This window comes from Anguilla anguilla, chromosome 15 (assembly GCF_013347855.1).
Source record: "Anguilla anguilla isolate fAngAng1 chromosome 15, fAngAng1.pri, whole genome shotgun sequence".
Classification (NCBI taxonomy): domain Eukaryota; kingdom Metazoa; phylum Chordata; class Actinopteri; order Anguilliformes; family Anguillidae; genus Anguilla; species Anguilla anguilla.
In genome coordinates, this window is record NC_049215.1 from 5,327,980 (window position 1) to 5,343,847 (window position 15,868).

A 15,868-nucleotide genomic window follows, 5' to 3' on the forward strand; every position below is an offset into this window, starting at 1 on the left:
CACTGTGTGCACATGCAGAAACACATGAGATCCTGATGGATTCCTCCCCTCCCGCAGGTTTTATGGGTCATGTTTGGTGTAATAGGACAGTGTTCTGTCACAGACCGGTCACTGAAACGCAGTGAATGAGTGATGTCACATTTACGCGTGTCCGGGTGCTCTGTGGCCCACACAGGCTGAGCTCATGGAAGGAGCGATGAGACACACCGGCGGGACGGTCCCCGGGCCCCCCTCCCCTCCTGCCCCCGGCGGGGCGGCCCCGCCAGCCCCGGAGAGGCCCCGGCCTTCGGGGCCACCTCAGGTCCTAACGGTCACTCTGGAGGCCAGTCTGAAGGAGGAAGGGGTGGAGATGGACAAGAAGAACATGGGGCCCACTGCGGGAGGGCGCTCGCAGAGTCCGGAGGGGAACGGCTACGCTGTCACCAACCAGAGGTGCGAACCCCGCCCTCAGACTATCCTGCCTAGGGGCCCTACACCCCACATGACCTGCCCCGTAGCCTTGCCAACAAACCATCCTGCGTGTGCGTGTGCGCGTATGTGCGCGTGCATGTTTGCGTGTGTGTGTGTGTGTGTGTGTGTGCATGTGTGCGCGCGTGCGTGCGCGTGCATGTTTGCGTGTGTGCGTGCGCGTGTGTGCGTGAGCATGTGTGACTGTGTACTCTTACGTGTGCTTGCAGTGTGGTGGGTGCCGCCCTGATGTTAAACATTCAGCAGAACAGCCATAACCAGACTGCAGAGCAGGTAGCTGAAGGTGCAGGTGAGTGACAAAAGCCTTTATACAGCAGCTCTGTTTAATACTTTACATGTATTTGATCTAATTTGATTGCATTTAAATCATGAATCATATATGATATAATTATTGATATAAGGTATTGTTAATAATGTGAATGTAAAGTATTAATTTGCTTGACGCAGGTCTGAGAGTGTGCATTCAGTCCTGCTGCTTCTCTTTGCTCCGCAGTGGCTGAAAAGGCCTTCCAGCCACCTGAGACCAACCTGAACATCCTGCAGTCTGAAGTGGGACAGGTAGGGCTGTGTTCCTGTAAACAGGGCTGTGTTTCTGTAAACAGGGCTGTGTTCCTGTAGGTAGAGCTGTGTTCCTGTAAGTAGGGCTGTGTTCCTGTAAGTAGAGCTGTATTCCTGTAGGTATGGGATGTTGAGGGAGGGCCATGTTGTGAGAATATTATATCACAGGACTGCAACGGCAATTTCCTCCAGGGGTACTGAGGGAGGTGCTGTGTTTACAGTAATGATTAATTCAATGTAAATGACCCAATCGCTACTCTCAGCAGCTGTTAACATAGAAAGCGTTTTTCACTGTTCTTGGGGGTAGACCCAGTAGTTCCTCAGTCTAATCTGTGTGCTACTGGTTAAAGCAGATAACTGACACACAGTGCATGCATTTTGATGGATTTCACATGGAATTTTTTTTAACCTTTTTAACCCATTGCTATCCTGCTATCCATGTGATGTCATCTGTCTCTCTCTCACATCAGTATCATTTCATCCCTCTCTTTCCCCCCTTTGTGTCTGTCCTTTGTCCCTTCCTATCCTTTCTTATTCTAGACTTGTCTCTTCTTGTTTTCATTCCATCTTCTCCCTCCTTCTGTTCTCTGCATGCTCTTTTCTGTTTTCCCTTTGTGCTGTTTATCAGACCATATTCATCCATCTCTCCTCCTTTGCCACCCCTCTTTTTTGAGTGTGTACATAATAACACACAGGCTGTTTCAGTGTAGATTAACACACAGGCCATTTCAGTGTGAAATAACACACAGGCTGTTTCAGTGTAGATTAACACACAGGCCATTTCAGTGTGAAATAACACACAGGCTGTTTCAGTGTAGATTAACACACAGGCCATTTCAGTGTGAAATAACACACAGGCCATTTCAGTGTGAAATAACACACAGGCTGTTTCAGTGTAGATTAACACACAGGCCATTTCAGTGTGAAATAACACACAGGCTGTTTCAGTGTAGATTAACACACAGGCCATTTCAGTGTGAAATAACACACAGGCTGTTTTAGTGTAGAATAACACACAGGCTGTTTCAGTGTAGAATAACACACAGGCCATTTCAGTGTGAAATAACACACAGGCTGTTTCAGTGTAGAATAACACACAGGCCATTTCAGTGTGAAATAACACACAGGCCATTTCAGTGTGAAATAACACACAGGCTGTTTCAGTGTAGAACAACACACAGGCCTTTTAAATATGTGGAGTAACATGCAGACCTTTCCGTGTGGAGCATATCTATGTGGAATAACGTACATCATTTCAGAGCAAAATGGTGTCCATCATTCTGGCCTGTTCGCGTTAGCAGTGTTTCTGTGTGTTCAGAGCCCTGCTGCAATGCTCTCGGAGTGGCTGTGCATTTAGTCTGAGTACCCTTGATTGCTCTCTCTTTCTCTCTGTTCTCTTTCATCCTGCATTTCTCTCTTATCTCCATCCTGTTCTCTCGCTCCATATTTCTTTGTTCTCTTTCTCTCTCTCGCTGCCTCGGTAATGAGAACGGGCTACACCTGTGTCTTTTCAAGTATTCATTTCGTGGTGAAGCCCCCCCCCTCCCCCAATCCGTCTCTTGTTTTTTTTTGGTCTTAATTCATTTATTTGAAGTGTGTTGTTTCTGTTCCAGTTCAGACACACACACGCACGTGCACACAGAAACACACACACACACACACACAGTATACACAGAGAAAGCTCAACAATGCAGGCTGGGGGCCCAGCAAAGGGGATGGTTTTCAGTGTCTCTTCAGTTTTTATATATTATTAAAAACAGACCTGGATAAAACGTTCGGTCATTTTCAGATGTATTCCAATGTTTTCGAGAGGTGTAGGACCTGCAGATCACTTATGCGATGTCCTGTGGGGATTGTAAGGAACTGACAGGTTGTGACATACTGTTTCAGAATTACAGATGCTGTTGTACTGAAAAGGCTGTAGCGTTTTAGAGACCCACATTATTATTCCTGCTACTGTAAGCCAGTTCTGTCATTTGGCTACGTAATCCAAATGTCCTTTCAAAAGCTTGAACCAGTTCCTGACAGAGCTCAGAGGTCAGAGGTCAGAGGTCAGAGGTCAAGCAGCTGGACCATCTGTGGGCTGTTGGGATGTAACTCAAGATTGCAGTCATAGACTGTCATGCATCACTACATCAGTGGGGTACAGTTATTGTGTCACTGACAGAGGCAGGCTGTAACCAACTGATTTAACACATAATAATAATAATGATAATAATAATATCTTTATTTATATAGCACTCGTCATACATTAAAATGCAACTCAAAATGCTTTCCTAGCATAATAAAACATAGTAATCATAGAATGACAAAATAAAATGTATAAAGTTAAAAACATTAGGAATGTTTAATTAAAAACATAATAAAAACATATACCATTAAAACAGTAAAACCAAAGGAAAATAAATTAATAATAACAAAAAAGGAACATACGCCGACAAACAATCAGAAACATATAATGGTCTTAAACCATTAAGAGCTTTGTAAACCAGTAAGAATACTTTAAAATCACTCTTAATAAATATGGTGAGCCAGTGTAAGGAGGTCAGAGCAGGCATGATGTGTTCACTTACCTCGTTTTAGTAAGAATTCTCGCGGCTGCATTTTGTACTAGTTGTAATATATCAATCAATTTATTTGGCAGTCATGTCAAGAGCACATTGCAATAATTTAAATTACTAAAAACAAATCCATGTGTCAGCTTCTTTGCATCTTTCAGGGAGTGGAATGGTCTGAGGTGTGCTATTTATCAAGTGGAAAAAGGCCGTCTTGGTTGCATAATCTATGAAAGGCTTAAAACTTCAGAGTTCAGAATCAAGTATGACAGCAAGATTTCTCACTTCTGATTTGTCTTCAGCAGCTAGATGTCCACGTTTGCTATTTTATCTTTCTATCCATTCTCTCCTATGAGTGCAATTTCAGTTTTGTCCTCATTGAATTAAAGTTTTTGCTCATCCAGTCGACAATACTATCTATACAGCTCAACTGAGTTAAGGCATCAGGGTCATCTGGTAAAACAGATATACAGCTGCATGTCATCTGCATAGCTGTGAAAGCTGACATCATATTTACAAATAATTTTACCCAACGGAAGCATGTATAAGGAGAACGAAAGTGGCCCAAGAATGAACCCTTGCAGAACACCACACATATGTCATGTGCCTTTGACACACAGTTTTTGTTCTCCCAGTTATGCATGATTCGAACCAGTTTAATGTTTTTTCCAGTGAGACCAACTCAGTGTTTAAGATGATGGATAAGAATAATGTGGCCGAAGTTAAGCACTAAGATCTAAAAGAATAAGAACAGGCAAATGATTTGCATTCACATGCTCTCAGATCATTCAGGACTTTCGCAAAATGATTCAGAATGATTTACTTTAAATCCAGACTGTGATCAATAAATAGTTTCAAAGCTGCTTTTTTTTGTGTTGTGCTCATGAAAGGCAAAATGGAGATGTGTCTGTATGTACTGCTTGCTGAGCAGTCTGGGTTATTTTTCTTAAAAAGAAGTCTCACTTCAGCCTTTTTTAAATCACCAGGAAAGATGTCTGATAATAAAGAATCATTGACTGTATCTAGCACATCATTGGCTATATAATCAAAAACATTTCTTAAAAAGCTGGTCAGAATTGGGTCAAGGGAGCACAAAGAGGTTTTCAATTTTGCTACAATGCCACAGAGTTCACTATTATTTATTTTGCAGAAGGTGGTCATATTATTCGGCAGAGAACAAGGGGGTGAATCAGGTTATGCTCTGAGAGTTTGGGAAATACAGGTTTGAAAATTCTCAAATTTTCTCATTGAAGAATGCAGCAAATTCTTCTCATTTTGATGCTGATGCTTGACTAAACCAGTCCAGGATTTAACAAGCGGTTGCTGGTAGAAACAGGACTCTAGGGCTGCTGCCACTATCATTGATAATTTTATAAAAATGAGTTTGCCTTGCAATAGAGAGAGTCTTGTTATATCTTGCAATATGGCTCTTAAGGATATCATAATGTACCACAAGCTTTTTTTCTCCATTTTCGGTCAGTTTTGTGACATTCCTTTTTTAAGGAGATGTTTTACAGAGTACAGTCCCATTCTTAGATTATATATATATTCTGGAGCAATTAAGTTGCTATTGTAAGTTTTATAATGTTGACAGATATTCCACTGTTCACTGTTATAATTAAGAATTTATGATACATTATTCAGAAAGAAAAAATAAAACAGATGCAATATGCAATGGATGCAAGAGAAACTTAACATTAACATATAATTACTTTTATATAAGCTAAATAGTAATTAAAATATTCCCACTGTATCCCACATGTAAATATACACAACAAAGTGCACTCTTGCTAAAAGGCAAATTTTTCTGACAACTTCTGGATGGACTGTGTTTATATAATTTTAATTCAAGTAAACTATTCAATTTTCATCCATGTGAGCGGTTTGCCTTCTTTCCTTAGTTTCCCTCCCTCCCTTCTTCCTCTCGGTTCTTTTATTTTCTGCTCTGGACGGCCTATCCAGAACATTTCCCCCGCCTCGTGCACACTAATCACCATCAGCAACATGTGGAGCTGTCGCCACGGCAACCCCTTTTGATGTGACAAGTGGCGGCGCTCGGTGAATAGGGTATCTGCGCGAGACGGGCCTCCAGACAAGCCGAGGAAACGCAGCCCTGAGTCGCACGTTTTCTTCTCCTTTCTGCACTGCCGACTTTTACTCCGTTTCTCACTCATTTCCCTTTTTTCAATTTTTTTTTAACTCTTTGGTCGTTCCTTTCCACTGCTTTATTTTTCCCCATGCAATGCTTTTATTTTTAAATTCCACCTTCGTATTTAAACATGGCAATGTAGTTTGTCGTTGTGATTCGGCCGGAGTAATCGCGGGTTTTCAGTAGTAAGAGCTCTTCAGGAAAGGGCAAGATAAATGCACCCTTCTTCCCTTTTCTTGTTTTGATCGGTTTCTGTCCGGACCTTCCAAGGACCGGACAGCGGTTTTATCACGGCGGCGAGTAGCCTAATGCTGATGTTTTCGGGTGAGTTATATTCCAATGCTTCTCCCACTTCAAAGAATAAAATCTCATATATGGAGGCAAAGCACATTTTTTCGTTCATATTATTTCGTGTTGTTAAATGACAAATGACTAATAGCAATACGTTGCCATTATAACGTATTATATTTTTTAAATGTTTAATTGTTTAAACTGTTTCCAACGATATCTGTTTTATCAGTAGCTATGCTTGTACCCTTCTGCTGATATCCTGGAATAGTACTTGTACTTCATACATTTGAACGTTAGGCAGACAGCTGCTCTAATTTCAATATTTTGTTTAAACAATAAAGTGACATTTTCACCCTTCAATGCGATATATAGGTATACTATTGCCGAAATAGCCTCAATATGTCTCTGAAATTAGTACAATATGCTCTAAATAAGAAAAAGAACAGGCCATTTGAAAAGATTTTGAGCAACTGTTTTAGTATGGGGTATTAAAAGGGACGGATGATTGTACAGACAGAACGCGAATGAATATCGCTGCTCTCGAAAATCCTGTCTGACCTGCGATGTCACGCGAAAATATTGTATAACTACAACCAGTCCTCAAACTCCCCATTACAAACTTTGAGTGTATTAATTCGGGCTTTAAAAAGCACTGATACTATAATTCAGTAGGCCGACAAATAGGGTAAATGATCAGCGATAGTGATAGAATAGAACAAACTCAAGACACATTATAATCATTACGAGAATAGTAGTAATTTTAACTCCATTGATTTTGTTTCTCTAAATGGCATGCGAAATTTGACTCTGGTAAGATTAATGAAGTGAAATGCTCTATTACTGACGGTAAATATTTTAATGATATTATTTCATAACTGTAAAATGTTAAGTATTAATTCAGCTGTAGCAGAGCAGGCTACGTATGAGTCCGACAGGGACCAAATGTACTCTGTAAGAGTTGATTTAACACTGAACATTTCACTGTGTATAAATGTCAATTGTATAGTCTTTACTGACTGTATGCAATTGTAATGACGCTGTATAGAAATAAAGTATCATGCGTTAAGACCATATGCTTGCACAAGGTTTCTCCTTATCACTCAGTAACAGAATTGGCAAATTTCTGTGAGATGTGAGATTATAATCTGATACTGCATTCCGGGTTCACAAATATTTGATGCACTGTCTCAGTTTGAGAACAGAGATATTGCAGGGAGTTTTTTAAAATATCTTATATGGAATTCATTTCATACTGAGCTTGGGGAAATCAGAACAGGCTTTTGATTATCAAGGCACCACATTCGTAGTATTATTAGCCTGAACCTGCTGCTGAGTTGTGGTGTATGCTCTTGCGCATCTCTGGAGCTGGTGTAACATGGTGTACAATATGATATTTATCCCAAATGGAAAAGCCTCCATTTTGTTGGAGCACCAGCTGAGAGCTGGAAATGAAGTCTGGACCACCGACTGGACCTACCTGTACAAACAAGATTCCATATCTGATTAAGAAGTTTGTGTGTGGGTGTGCGTTTGTATGTGTATGCATTTGTGTGTGTGTATGTGTGTGCGTGCGTGTGTGTGTGTGTGTGTTTGTGTATGCGTGCGTTTGTGTGTGTGTGGGTTTGTGCTAGTGTTTATGCGTGTGTGTGTGTGCATGTATGTGTGTGTTTGTGTATATGCATGTATGCATGCACTGTGTGTGTGTGCGCGCGCATGTGTGTGTGTGTGTGTGCGCGCATGTGTGTGTGTGTGTGTGTGTGTGCATGCGTGTGTGTGTGTGTGTACATGCATACATGCGTGTGTGTGTGTGTGTACATGCATACATGCATGTGTGTGTGTATGTGTATGTATGCGTTCACTTGCTGTGGGTTAACCTCCCACTGTTCCCTCTGCTGTCCCCCTTCTCAGACAGTGATGTCAGGTGAGGCGGTTGCTGTGGTTACGGGGGTCAGTGCTGTCTGTGCATCAGTGTGGTGATATATAATGCATTATCACCTCTGCATGTGTGGCCCACAACAGCCTTTCACTCCTATGACTCCAGTCGTACGGGCCTTCAGAACCCCTCCCTCACAATCGCCCTCTAAATGACATAAAAGCACCCAATTTTCCTTTTATAATTATCATCATCTTTATCATCACAACCAGCTTCGTCAGGTTCAGGGTTTCCCTCAGGAAAATAGTGGAGGGGGAAGTGCCTCATTAGGTAAGCAGCAGCGGTGTGAAGCAGCAAGCCGTATTCACATGGTGTAGCCTACACCTGACCTGGTGAAAACATGACCGCATCGTACCGATTTCGTTAAACAGCACGTACGTTTTGAATGGTTCGATATAAGATTATGGAGGTCTGAGATTTTACTGAATTCTTTGATGTTTGTGGAGGCGCTGGTGAATTCAGTAGAGATGTCTCCACTATTAACTCCTCGGGGAACCCACCTCCCTCTGAGACTCCCTGTTCACTCTCCGCTCTCCTCCTCTTCCTGTCACTCATCCAACGCATGGAAAAATATACATCACATATTCAGCCATTTTATCCCATCAGTGTGGTACAGTCACATTTCCAGCAGGTAAGAATAGTTGCTGCAGTTTGTTGCATATTCTGCTCATGGAGCAGCCCATTTATGAATATTATGGAGGAAGACGAAGAGGCCAGATAGAGGAAGGCCCTTTAGAGAGAAAGGAACTAGTCTCAACTAGCTCCATGTAGAAATGCACATGTACACTATCCAGTAGTACACACATTTAGTATTCCATGCACACGTACATATACATGCACGTGTATGATGTGCACATAAGTGCACACACACACACAATGCTGTTTTCTGAAAATAATGTGAACCTTTTCTTTGTGGAAGTGATGGGGGTATAGATGGTGTAGGTTTGGGCTGTTAGTGTGGCTGGTGTAGGTATGGGCTGTCGGTGTAGATGTGTGGATGGTGTAGGTAGCATGGACTGTGAATTTGTAGGTGGTGTGGACGGTGTAGATGGTGTACGTGGGTGGATGTGGCCTGATTAAGGTGGGGTATGATTGGGGGACGGTGTGCTTGTGTAATATGGGATTCAGGGTGTGCTTATTGATGTGGTGCGGAGTGTGTTTTTGCTGAGGGCGCGTCTTCAGTGTGCAGGGGACAGAGCGCAGTTTTGGAGTCTGCGATGTTTGTCTGGGAAAGCGTGGGGCTCTGTGGGTGTGAGCGCTGGGTGGGGCCTGACGGGACCCCCAGATTTTGCGGGTGAGTGAAGGGGTCAGGGGGCAGCAGGGGTTGGAGAGAGGTCCTGGGACCCAGGGGTGCAGGCTGCTTCCCTTTCTAAGAATAACACGGTGGGGTGGGAAGGGTACCAGAATCTGCTAAAACTTTGGGTTATAAACATAAGGAAGAGATAATTTTACTTTTTTATGTTACACAGCACTTAAAATTACTTTTTAAAAACATGTAAAATAACACTATGATAGGGCCAAGACTTTTTCTGTGTGTGTGTGTGTGTGTGTGTGTGTGTGTGTGTGTGTGTGTGTGTGTGAGTATGTGTGTGAGTATGTGTGTCAGTGTGTGGGTGTGTGTGTGTGTGTGTGTGTGCGTGTCTGTGTGTGAGTGTGTGTGTGGGTGTGGGTGTGGGTGTGTGTGTGTGTGTGTGTGTGTGTGTGTGTGCGTGTCTGTGTGTGAGCATGTGTGTCAGTGTGTGTGTGTGTGTGTGTGTGTGTGTGGACAGCCAAGTGTGCATGCTTTGGTGTGTGCGAGTTTGTCTATCTGTGAGTGACTGAGTATGTGTGGATGTGTGTTCGCACACACGTGGGGATTGAGTGGTACTGGGCCCATCTTGCTGTCCCCGCTCTCCCTCTTACCTCCTGTCCTTCCACCTTCCCCTCTCACTCCCATGCTGTCCCGCCCATTCTTGCCCCCCCCCTCATGCCCCGCCTCATGCCCCGCCTACTTGCCCCGCCCTGCTGTCTGTCAGTCTCTGGGGCAGCGGGGCCCTTTGTCCTGTTGTCCTGAGGTGCCTCGTCTCTCCCTCACCCCAAAGCGCCGTCCCTCTGTTCTCTTCCCCCTCTGGGGGCCCCAGTGGGGCAGGAGGTGAGCCTCCCCCTGCTCCGCCCCGTTAACCCCCCTGTCCCGCGGTCCTCCTCTTCTCTTCCCACACATTCCAGGGCTCTGTGAGGAAGGGGGGGGGGGAAGTGGAACAGATGCAAACCCAGGGGAATATGGGATGTGTTGGAGGGCTAAAGGTTTTGGATGTGTGAAAGGCTTGGTTTAGGATCATTTAGACATCTGATTAAGCTCTTTCACAGACGGCTGATTTAGGATGTTTTAGAGGGCTGGTTTAGGGTATTTTAAAGGGCTGTAGGGTAAGCTATTATGTAAGATATTGCATCCCTACAGTTGCGTTCCTTTAATGCCTTGAGCGGCTGCTTCTGTGTGATCTTTCAGCTTGGTGGGCTTTCTGTGGTGGACCAACCCTAAAATGACCTTTGCTTCTTGATGCTGGTGTGGAAGCAGCATGGGGCAGTCATGCATTTTGTGCTGTCGTCTGTAATGAGTGCTGCTGCTCTGCTTCCTCTCCGAAGCCATGCCCACTCCTCTTCTGACTCTGTGCCAGTGTAACACACCACACAGCTCATGGTGCTGTGTGTCCTTCCCCCCCCTCCAGAGACATAGACCATTTGAGTTTTTCAAGCCCTTTAAATTGGGGTAGGGATAATGAAAATGTGTCAAAAAATCATACCTCTGAGTAAAAACTATCTTTCCCTTCCTCTCTCGATGCTACAGTAGCTCTCCTCTTGACTGTCTGGAATTATGTGGAGCATGTTGCTGTTGCCATGGCAGTGGGAGTGAGAGGGAGAATTGGGGAATGTACTTTCGGTGCCTGATCCTGAGGTCTACAGCAATCAAAACGAGACGCGTCACGACACGTCATTATGCAGCGAGGACGCGCGAGGACTCCGCGCTGGTCGCCGAGCCGAGCTGATCGCACGCCAGCGCCAGTCCTCCGGAGTCCCCAGTGAGCTCGCTGTTACCGTGGCAACATCAACAGACTGGGGGAGCGTCGCGTCGTTCTCCTCCCCACTCTCCCCCTCTCTCTCTATCTCGTTCTGTGTACAATCAGAGTCTGTACACTTATAGTCACAGCAATTAGTGAGGGAGGGGGGGGGGGGTGTCCCCATTAACCCATGGTGGGGGGGGGGGGGGGGTTCTCTTTGTACCAGTATTGTATACATGTCTGCAATTAAGAAAAGTAGGTAGGGGGAGGTGGGGGCAGCGGATGGCTAATTATTTGTGGTAGATGAGGGTGGCGCGTGTCACTGAGCAGTAATGGTGGCTCTGAGCCCAGACTGTTTACACGGAGGCTGAGAGCTTCATTCAGCAGACAAATTCCTCTCTTCCTACCTCTCTCTCTCTCTCTCTCTCTCTCTCTCTCTCTCTCTCTCTCTCGCGCAGATGAGCAATGGGCGAGGGCTGCCCCAGCACACACGAGTTCGCGACAGCTCTCGGCGGGTGTTCCTCACGCTGGTGGGCGTGGCCTGCGTGGGCGGAATCCTGGTGGCCGCGTTCACCATCGTCTGCCTGCGGCACCACGCCGTCCTGCTGGCTGCTGGGAAGCTGGGGCTGGGGCCGGAGGGAGGCGTCGACACGCCCTACGAGTACCAGGTACACACACACCTGAGAGAGACGTGCTCTATGAGGACCAGGTACACACACCTGAGAGAGACGTGCTCTATGAGGACCAGGTACACACACATCTTACAGAGACATGCTCTATGAGGACCAGGTACACACACCTGACAGACACATTCCCTACGAGGACCAGGTACACACACATCTTACAGAGACATGCCCTATGGGGACCAGGTACACACACACATGACAGAGACATGCTCTATGAGGACCAGGTACACACACCTGACAGACACATTCCCTACGAGGACCAGGTACACACACATCTTACAGAGACATGCCCTATGGGGACCAGGTACACACACACGACAGAGACGTGCTTTATGAGGACCAGGTACACACACCTGAGAGAGATGTGCTCTATGAGGACCAGGTACACACACACCTGAGAGAGATGTGCTCTATGAGGACCAGGTACACACACCTGAGAGAGATGTGCTCTATGAGGACCAGGTACACACACCTGAGAGAGATGTGCTCTATGAGGACCAGGTACACACACCTGAGAGAGATGTGCTCTATGAGGACCAGGTACACATACTCCTTACAGAGACATGCTCTATGAGGACCAGGTACACACACCTGAGAGAGATGTGCTCTATGAGGACCAGGTACACACACCTGAGAGAGATGTGCTCTATGAGGACCAGGTACACACACCTGAGAGAGATGTGCTCTATGAGGACCAGGTACACACACCTGAGAGAGATGTGCTCTATGAGGACCAGGTACACACACATCTTACAGAGACATGCTCTATGAGGACCAGGTACACACACACCTGAGAGAGATGTGCTCTATGAGGACCAGGTACACACACCTGAGAGAGTGTGCTCTATGAGGACCAGGTACACACACCTGAGAGAGATGTGCTCTATGAGGACCAGGTACACACACCTGAGAGAGATGTGCTCTATGAGGACCAGGTACACACACCTGAGAGAGATGTGCTCTATGAGGACCAGGTACACACACATCTTACAGAGACATGCTCTATGAGGACCAGGTACACACACCTGAGAGAGACATGCTCTATGAGGACCAGGTACACACACCTGAGAGAGATGTGCTCTATGAGGACCAGGTACACACACCTGAGAGAGATGTGCTCTATGAGGACCAGGTACACACACCTGAGAGAGACGTGCTCTATGAGGACCAGGTACACACACCTGAGAGAGATGTGCTCTATGAGGACCAGGTACACAAACCTGAGAGAGATGTGCTCTATGAGGACCAGGTACACACACACATGACGGAGACGTGCTTTATGAGGACCAGGTACACACACACATGACAGAGACGTGCTTTATGAGGACCAGGTACACACACACTCCCTACAGAAACATGCTCTTCGTGCCTCAGGACCTTTGTCGGCAGCACATGGCAGCAAAGTCATCTGGACGTCAGGAGGCGGGAGGTGGGGGCGGGGCCAGGGGCGGGGGAGGTGCAGACACGTCCAGGGTGAGCAGCGTGTCGTCCCAGTTCAGCGACGGCCCCCAGCACAGTCCCAGCTCCCACAGCAGCACCCCCTCCTGGTGTGAGGAGCCGACGCAGGCCAACATGGACATCTCCACCGGTCACATGATCCTGGTCAGTGTCCCTCACTTTACGAATCACGTTCTCATCGAAAACTAAATGGAAACTTGAATTATTCTCACAGTAGGTCATGGTGGTGCCTGAAAGGAGTTTATGCTGTTGATGTGTCTGTACCACAGTAGGCATGGCTGTGTGAGGTGAGTGTGTCTGTGCTGCAGTAGGCATGGTGGTGTGAGGTGAGTGTGTCTGTGCTGCAGTAGGCTATGGCTGTGTGAGGTGAGTGTGTCTGTGCTGCAGTAGGCATGGTGGTGTGAGGTGAGTGTGTCTGTGCTGCAGTAGGCATGGCTGTGTGAGGTGAGTGTGTCTGTGCTGCAGTAGGGCATGGTGGTGTGAGGTGAGTGTGTCTGTGCTGCAGTAGGCATGGCTGTGTGAGGTGAGTGTGTCTGTGCTGCGGTAGGCATGGCTGTGTGAGGTGAGTGTGTCTGTGCTGCAGTAGGCATGGTGGTGTGAGGTGAGTGTGTCTGTGCTGCAGTAGGCATGGCTGTGTGAGGTGAGTGTGTCTGTGCTGCAGTAGGCATGGCCGTGTGAGGTGAGTGTGTCTGTGCTGCAGTAGGGCATGGTGGTGTGAGGTGAGTGTGTCTGTGCTGCAGTAGGCATGGCTGTGTGAGGTGAGTGTGTCTGTGCTGCAGTAGGGCATGGTGGTGTGAGGTGAGTGTGTCTGTGCTGCAGTAGGGCATGGTGGTGTGAGGTGACTGTGTCTGTGCTGCAGTAGGCTATGGCTGTGTGAGGTGAGTGTGTCTGTGCTGCAGTAGGCTATGGCTGTGTGAGGTGAGTGTCTGTGCTGCAGTAGGGCATGGCTGTGTGAGGTGAGTGTGTCTGTGCTGCAGTAGGCTATGGCTGTGTGAGGTGAGTGTGTCTGTGCTGCGGTAGGCATGGCTGTGTGAGGTGAGTGTGTCTGTGCTGCAGTAGGCTATGGCTATGTGAGGTGAGTGTGTCTGTGCTGCGGTAGGCATGGCTGTGTGAGGTGAGTGTGTCTGTGCTGCAGTAGGCATGGTGGTGTGAGGTGAGTGTGTCTGTGCTGCAGTAGGCTATGGCTGTGTGAGGTGAGTGTGTCTGTGCTGCAGTAGGGCATGGCTGTGTGAGATGAGTGTGTCTGTGCTGCAGTAGGTATGGCTGTGTGAGATGAGTGTGTCGGTGCTGCAGTAGGGCATGGTGGTGTGAGGTGAGTGTGTCTGTGCTGCAGTAGGCATGGCTGTGTGAGGTGAGTGTGTCTGTGCTGCAGTAGGCATGGCTGTGTGAGGTGAGTGTGTCTGTGCTGCAGTAGGGCATGGCTGTGTGAGGTGAGTGTGTCTGTGCTGCAGTAGGCGTGGCTGTGCGAGGTGAGTGTGTCTGTGCTGCAGTAGGGCATGGCTGTGTGAGGTGAGTGTCTGTGCTGCGGTAGGCATGGCTGTGTGAGGTGAGTGTGTCTGTGCTGCAGTAGGGCATGGTGGTGTGAGGTGAGTGTGTCTGTGCTGCAGTAGGGCATGGCTGTGTGAGGTGAGTGTGTCTGTGCTGCAGTAGGGCATGGCTGTGTGAGGTGAGTGTGTCGGTGCTGCAGTAGGCTATGGCTGTGTGAGGTGAGTGTGTCTGTGCTGCAGTAGGGCATGGTGGTGTGAGGTGAGTGTGTCTGTGCTGCAGTAGGGCATGGCTGTGTGAGGTGAGTGTGTCTGTGCTGCAGTAGGCATGGCTGTGTGAGGTGAGTGTGTCTGTGCTGCAGTAGGCATGGTGGTGTGAGGTGAGTGTGTCTGTGCTGCAGTAGGGCATGGTGGTGTGAGGTGAGTGTGTCTGTGCTGCAGTAGGCTATGGCTGTGTGAGGTGAGTGTGTCTGTGCTGCAGTAGGCATGGCTGTGTGAGGTGAGTGTGTCTGTGCTGCAGTAGGCATGGCTGTGTGAGGTGAGTGTGTCTGTGCTGCAGTAGGCATGGCTGTGTGAGGTGAGTGTGTGGTGAGTGTGTCTGTGCTGCAGTAGGCATGGTGGTGTGAGGTGAGTGTGTCTGTGCTGCAGTAGGCATGGCTGTGTGAGGTGAGTGTGTCTGTGCTGCAGTAGGCATGGCTGTGTGAGGTGAGTGTGTCTGTGCTGCAGTAGGGCATGGCTGTGTGAGGTGAGTGTGTCTGTGCTGCAGTAGGCATGGCTGTGTGAGGTGAGTGTGTCTGTGCTGCAGTAGGGCATGATGGTGTGAGGTGAGTGTGTCTGTGCTGCAGTAGGGCATGGTGGTGTGAGGTGAGTGTGTCTGTGCTGCAGTAGGCATGGCTGTGTGAGGTGAGTGTGTCTGTGCTGCAGTAGGGCATGGTGTGAGGTGAGTGTGTCTGTGCTGCAGTAGGGCATGATGGTGTGAGGTGAGTGTGTCTGTGCTGCAGTAGGCATGGTGTGAGGTGAGTGTGTCTGTGCTGCAGTAGGGCATGGTGTGAGGTGAGTGTGTCTGTGCTGCAGTAGGGCATGGTGTGAGGTGAGTGTGTCTGTGCTGCAGTAGGCATGGTGTGAGGTGAGTGTGTCTGTGCTGCAGTAGGGCATGGTGTGAGGTGAGTGTGTCTGTGCTGCAGTAGGGCATGATGGTGTGAGGTGAGTGTGTCTGTGCTGCAGTAGGCATGGTGGTGTGAGGTGAGTGTG

General features: G+C 47.4%; 1 protein-coding gene across 2 annotated transcripts in view; it reads left to right on the plus strand.

Moving 5' to 3' along the window:
* Window positions 1-15,868, plus strand: part of LOC118214064 (receptor-type tyrosine-protein phosphatase-like N) — a 40,937-nt gene that overhangs the window by 17,787 nt on the left and 7,282 nt on the right. For both annotated transcript variants that reach the window (XM_035393537.1, XM_035393539.1), the window contains exons 9-13: window positions 176-432; window positions 678-757; window positions 962-1,026; window positions 11,448-11,657; window positions 13,050-13,277. In XM_035393537.1, the coding sequence (XP_035249428.1) occupies window positions 176-432; window positions 678-757; window positions 962-1,026; window positions 11,448-11,657; window positions 13,050-13,277 (840 nt within the window). The remainder of the gene's footprint in view (window positions 1-175; window positions 433-677; window positions 758-961; window positions 1,027-11,447; window positions 11,658-13,049; window positions 13,278-15,868) is intronic.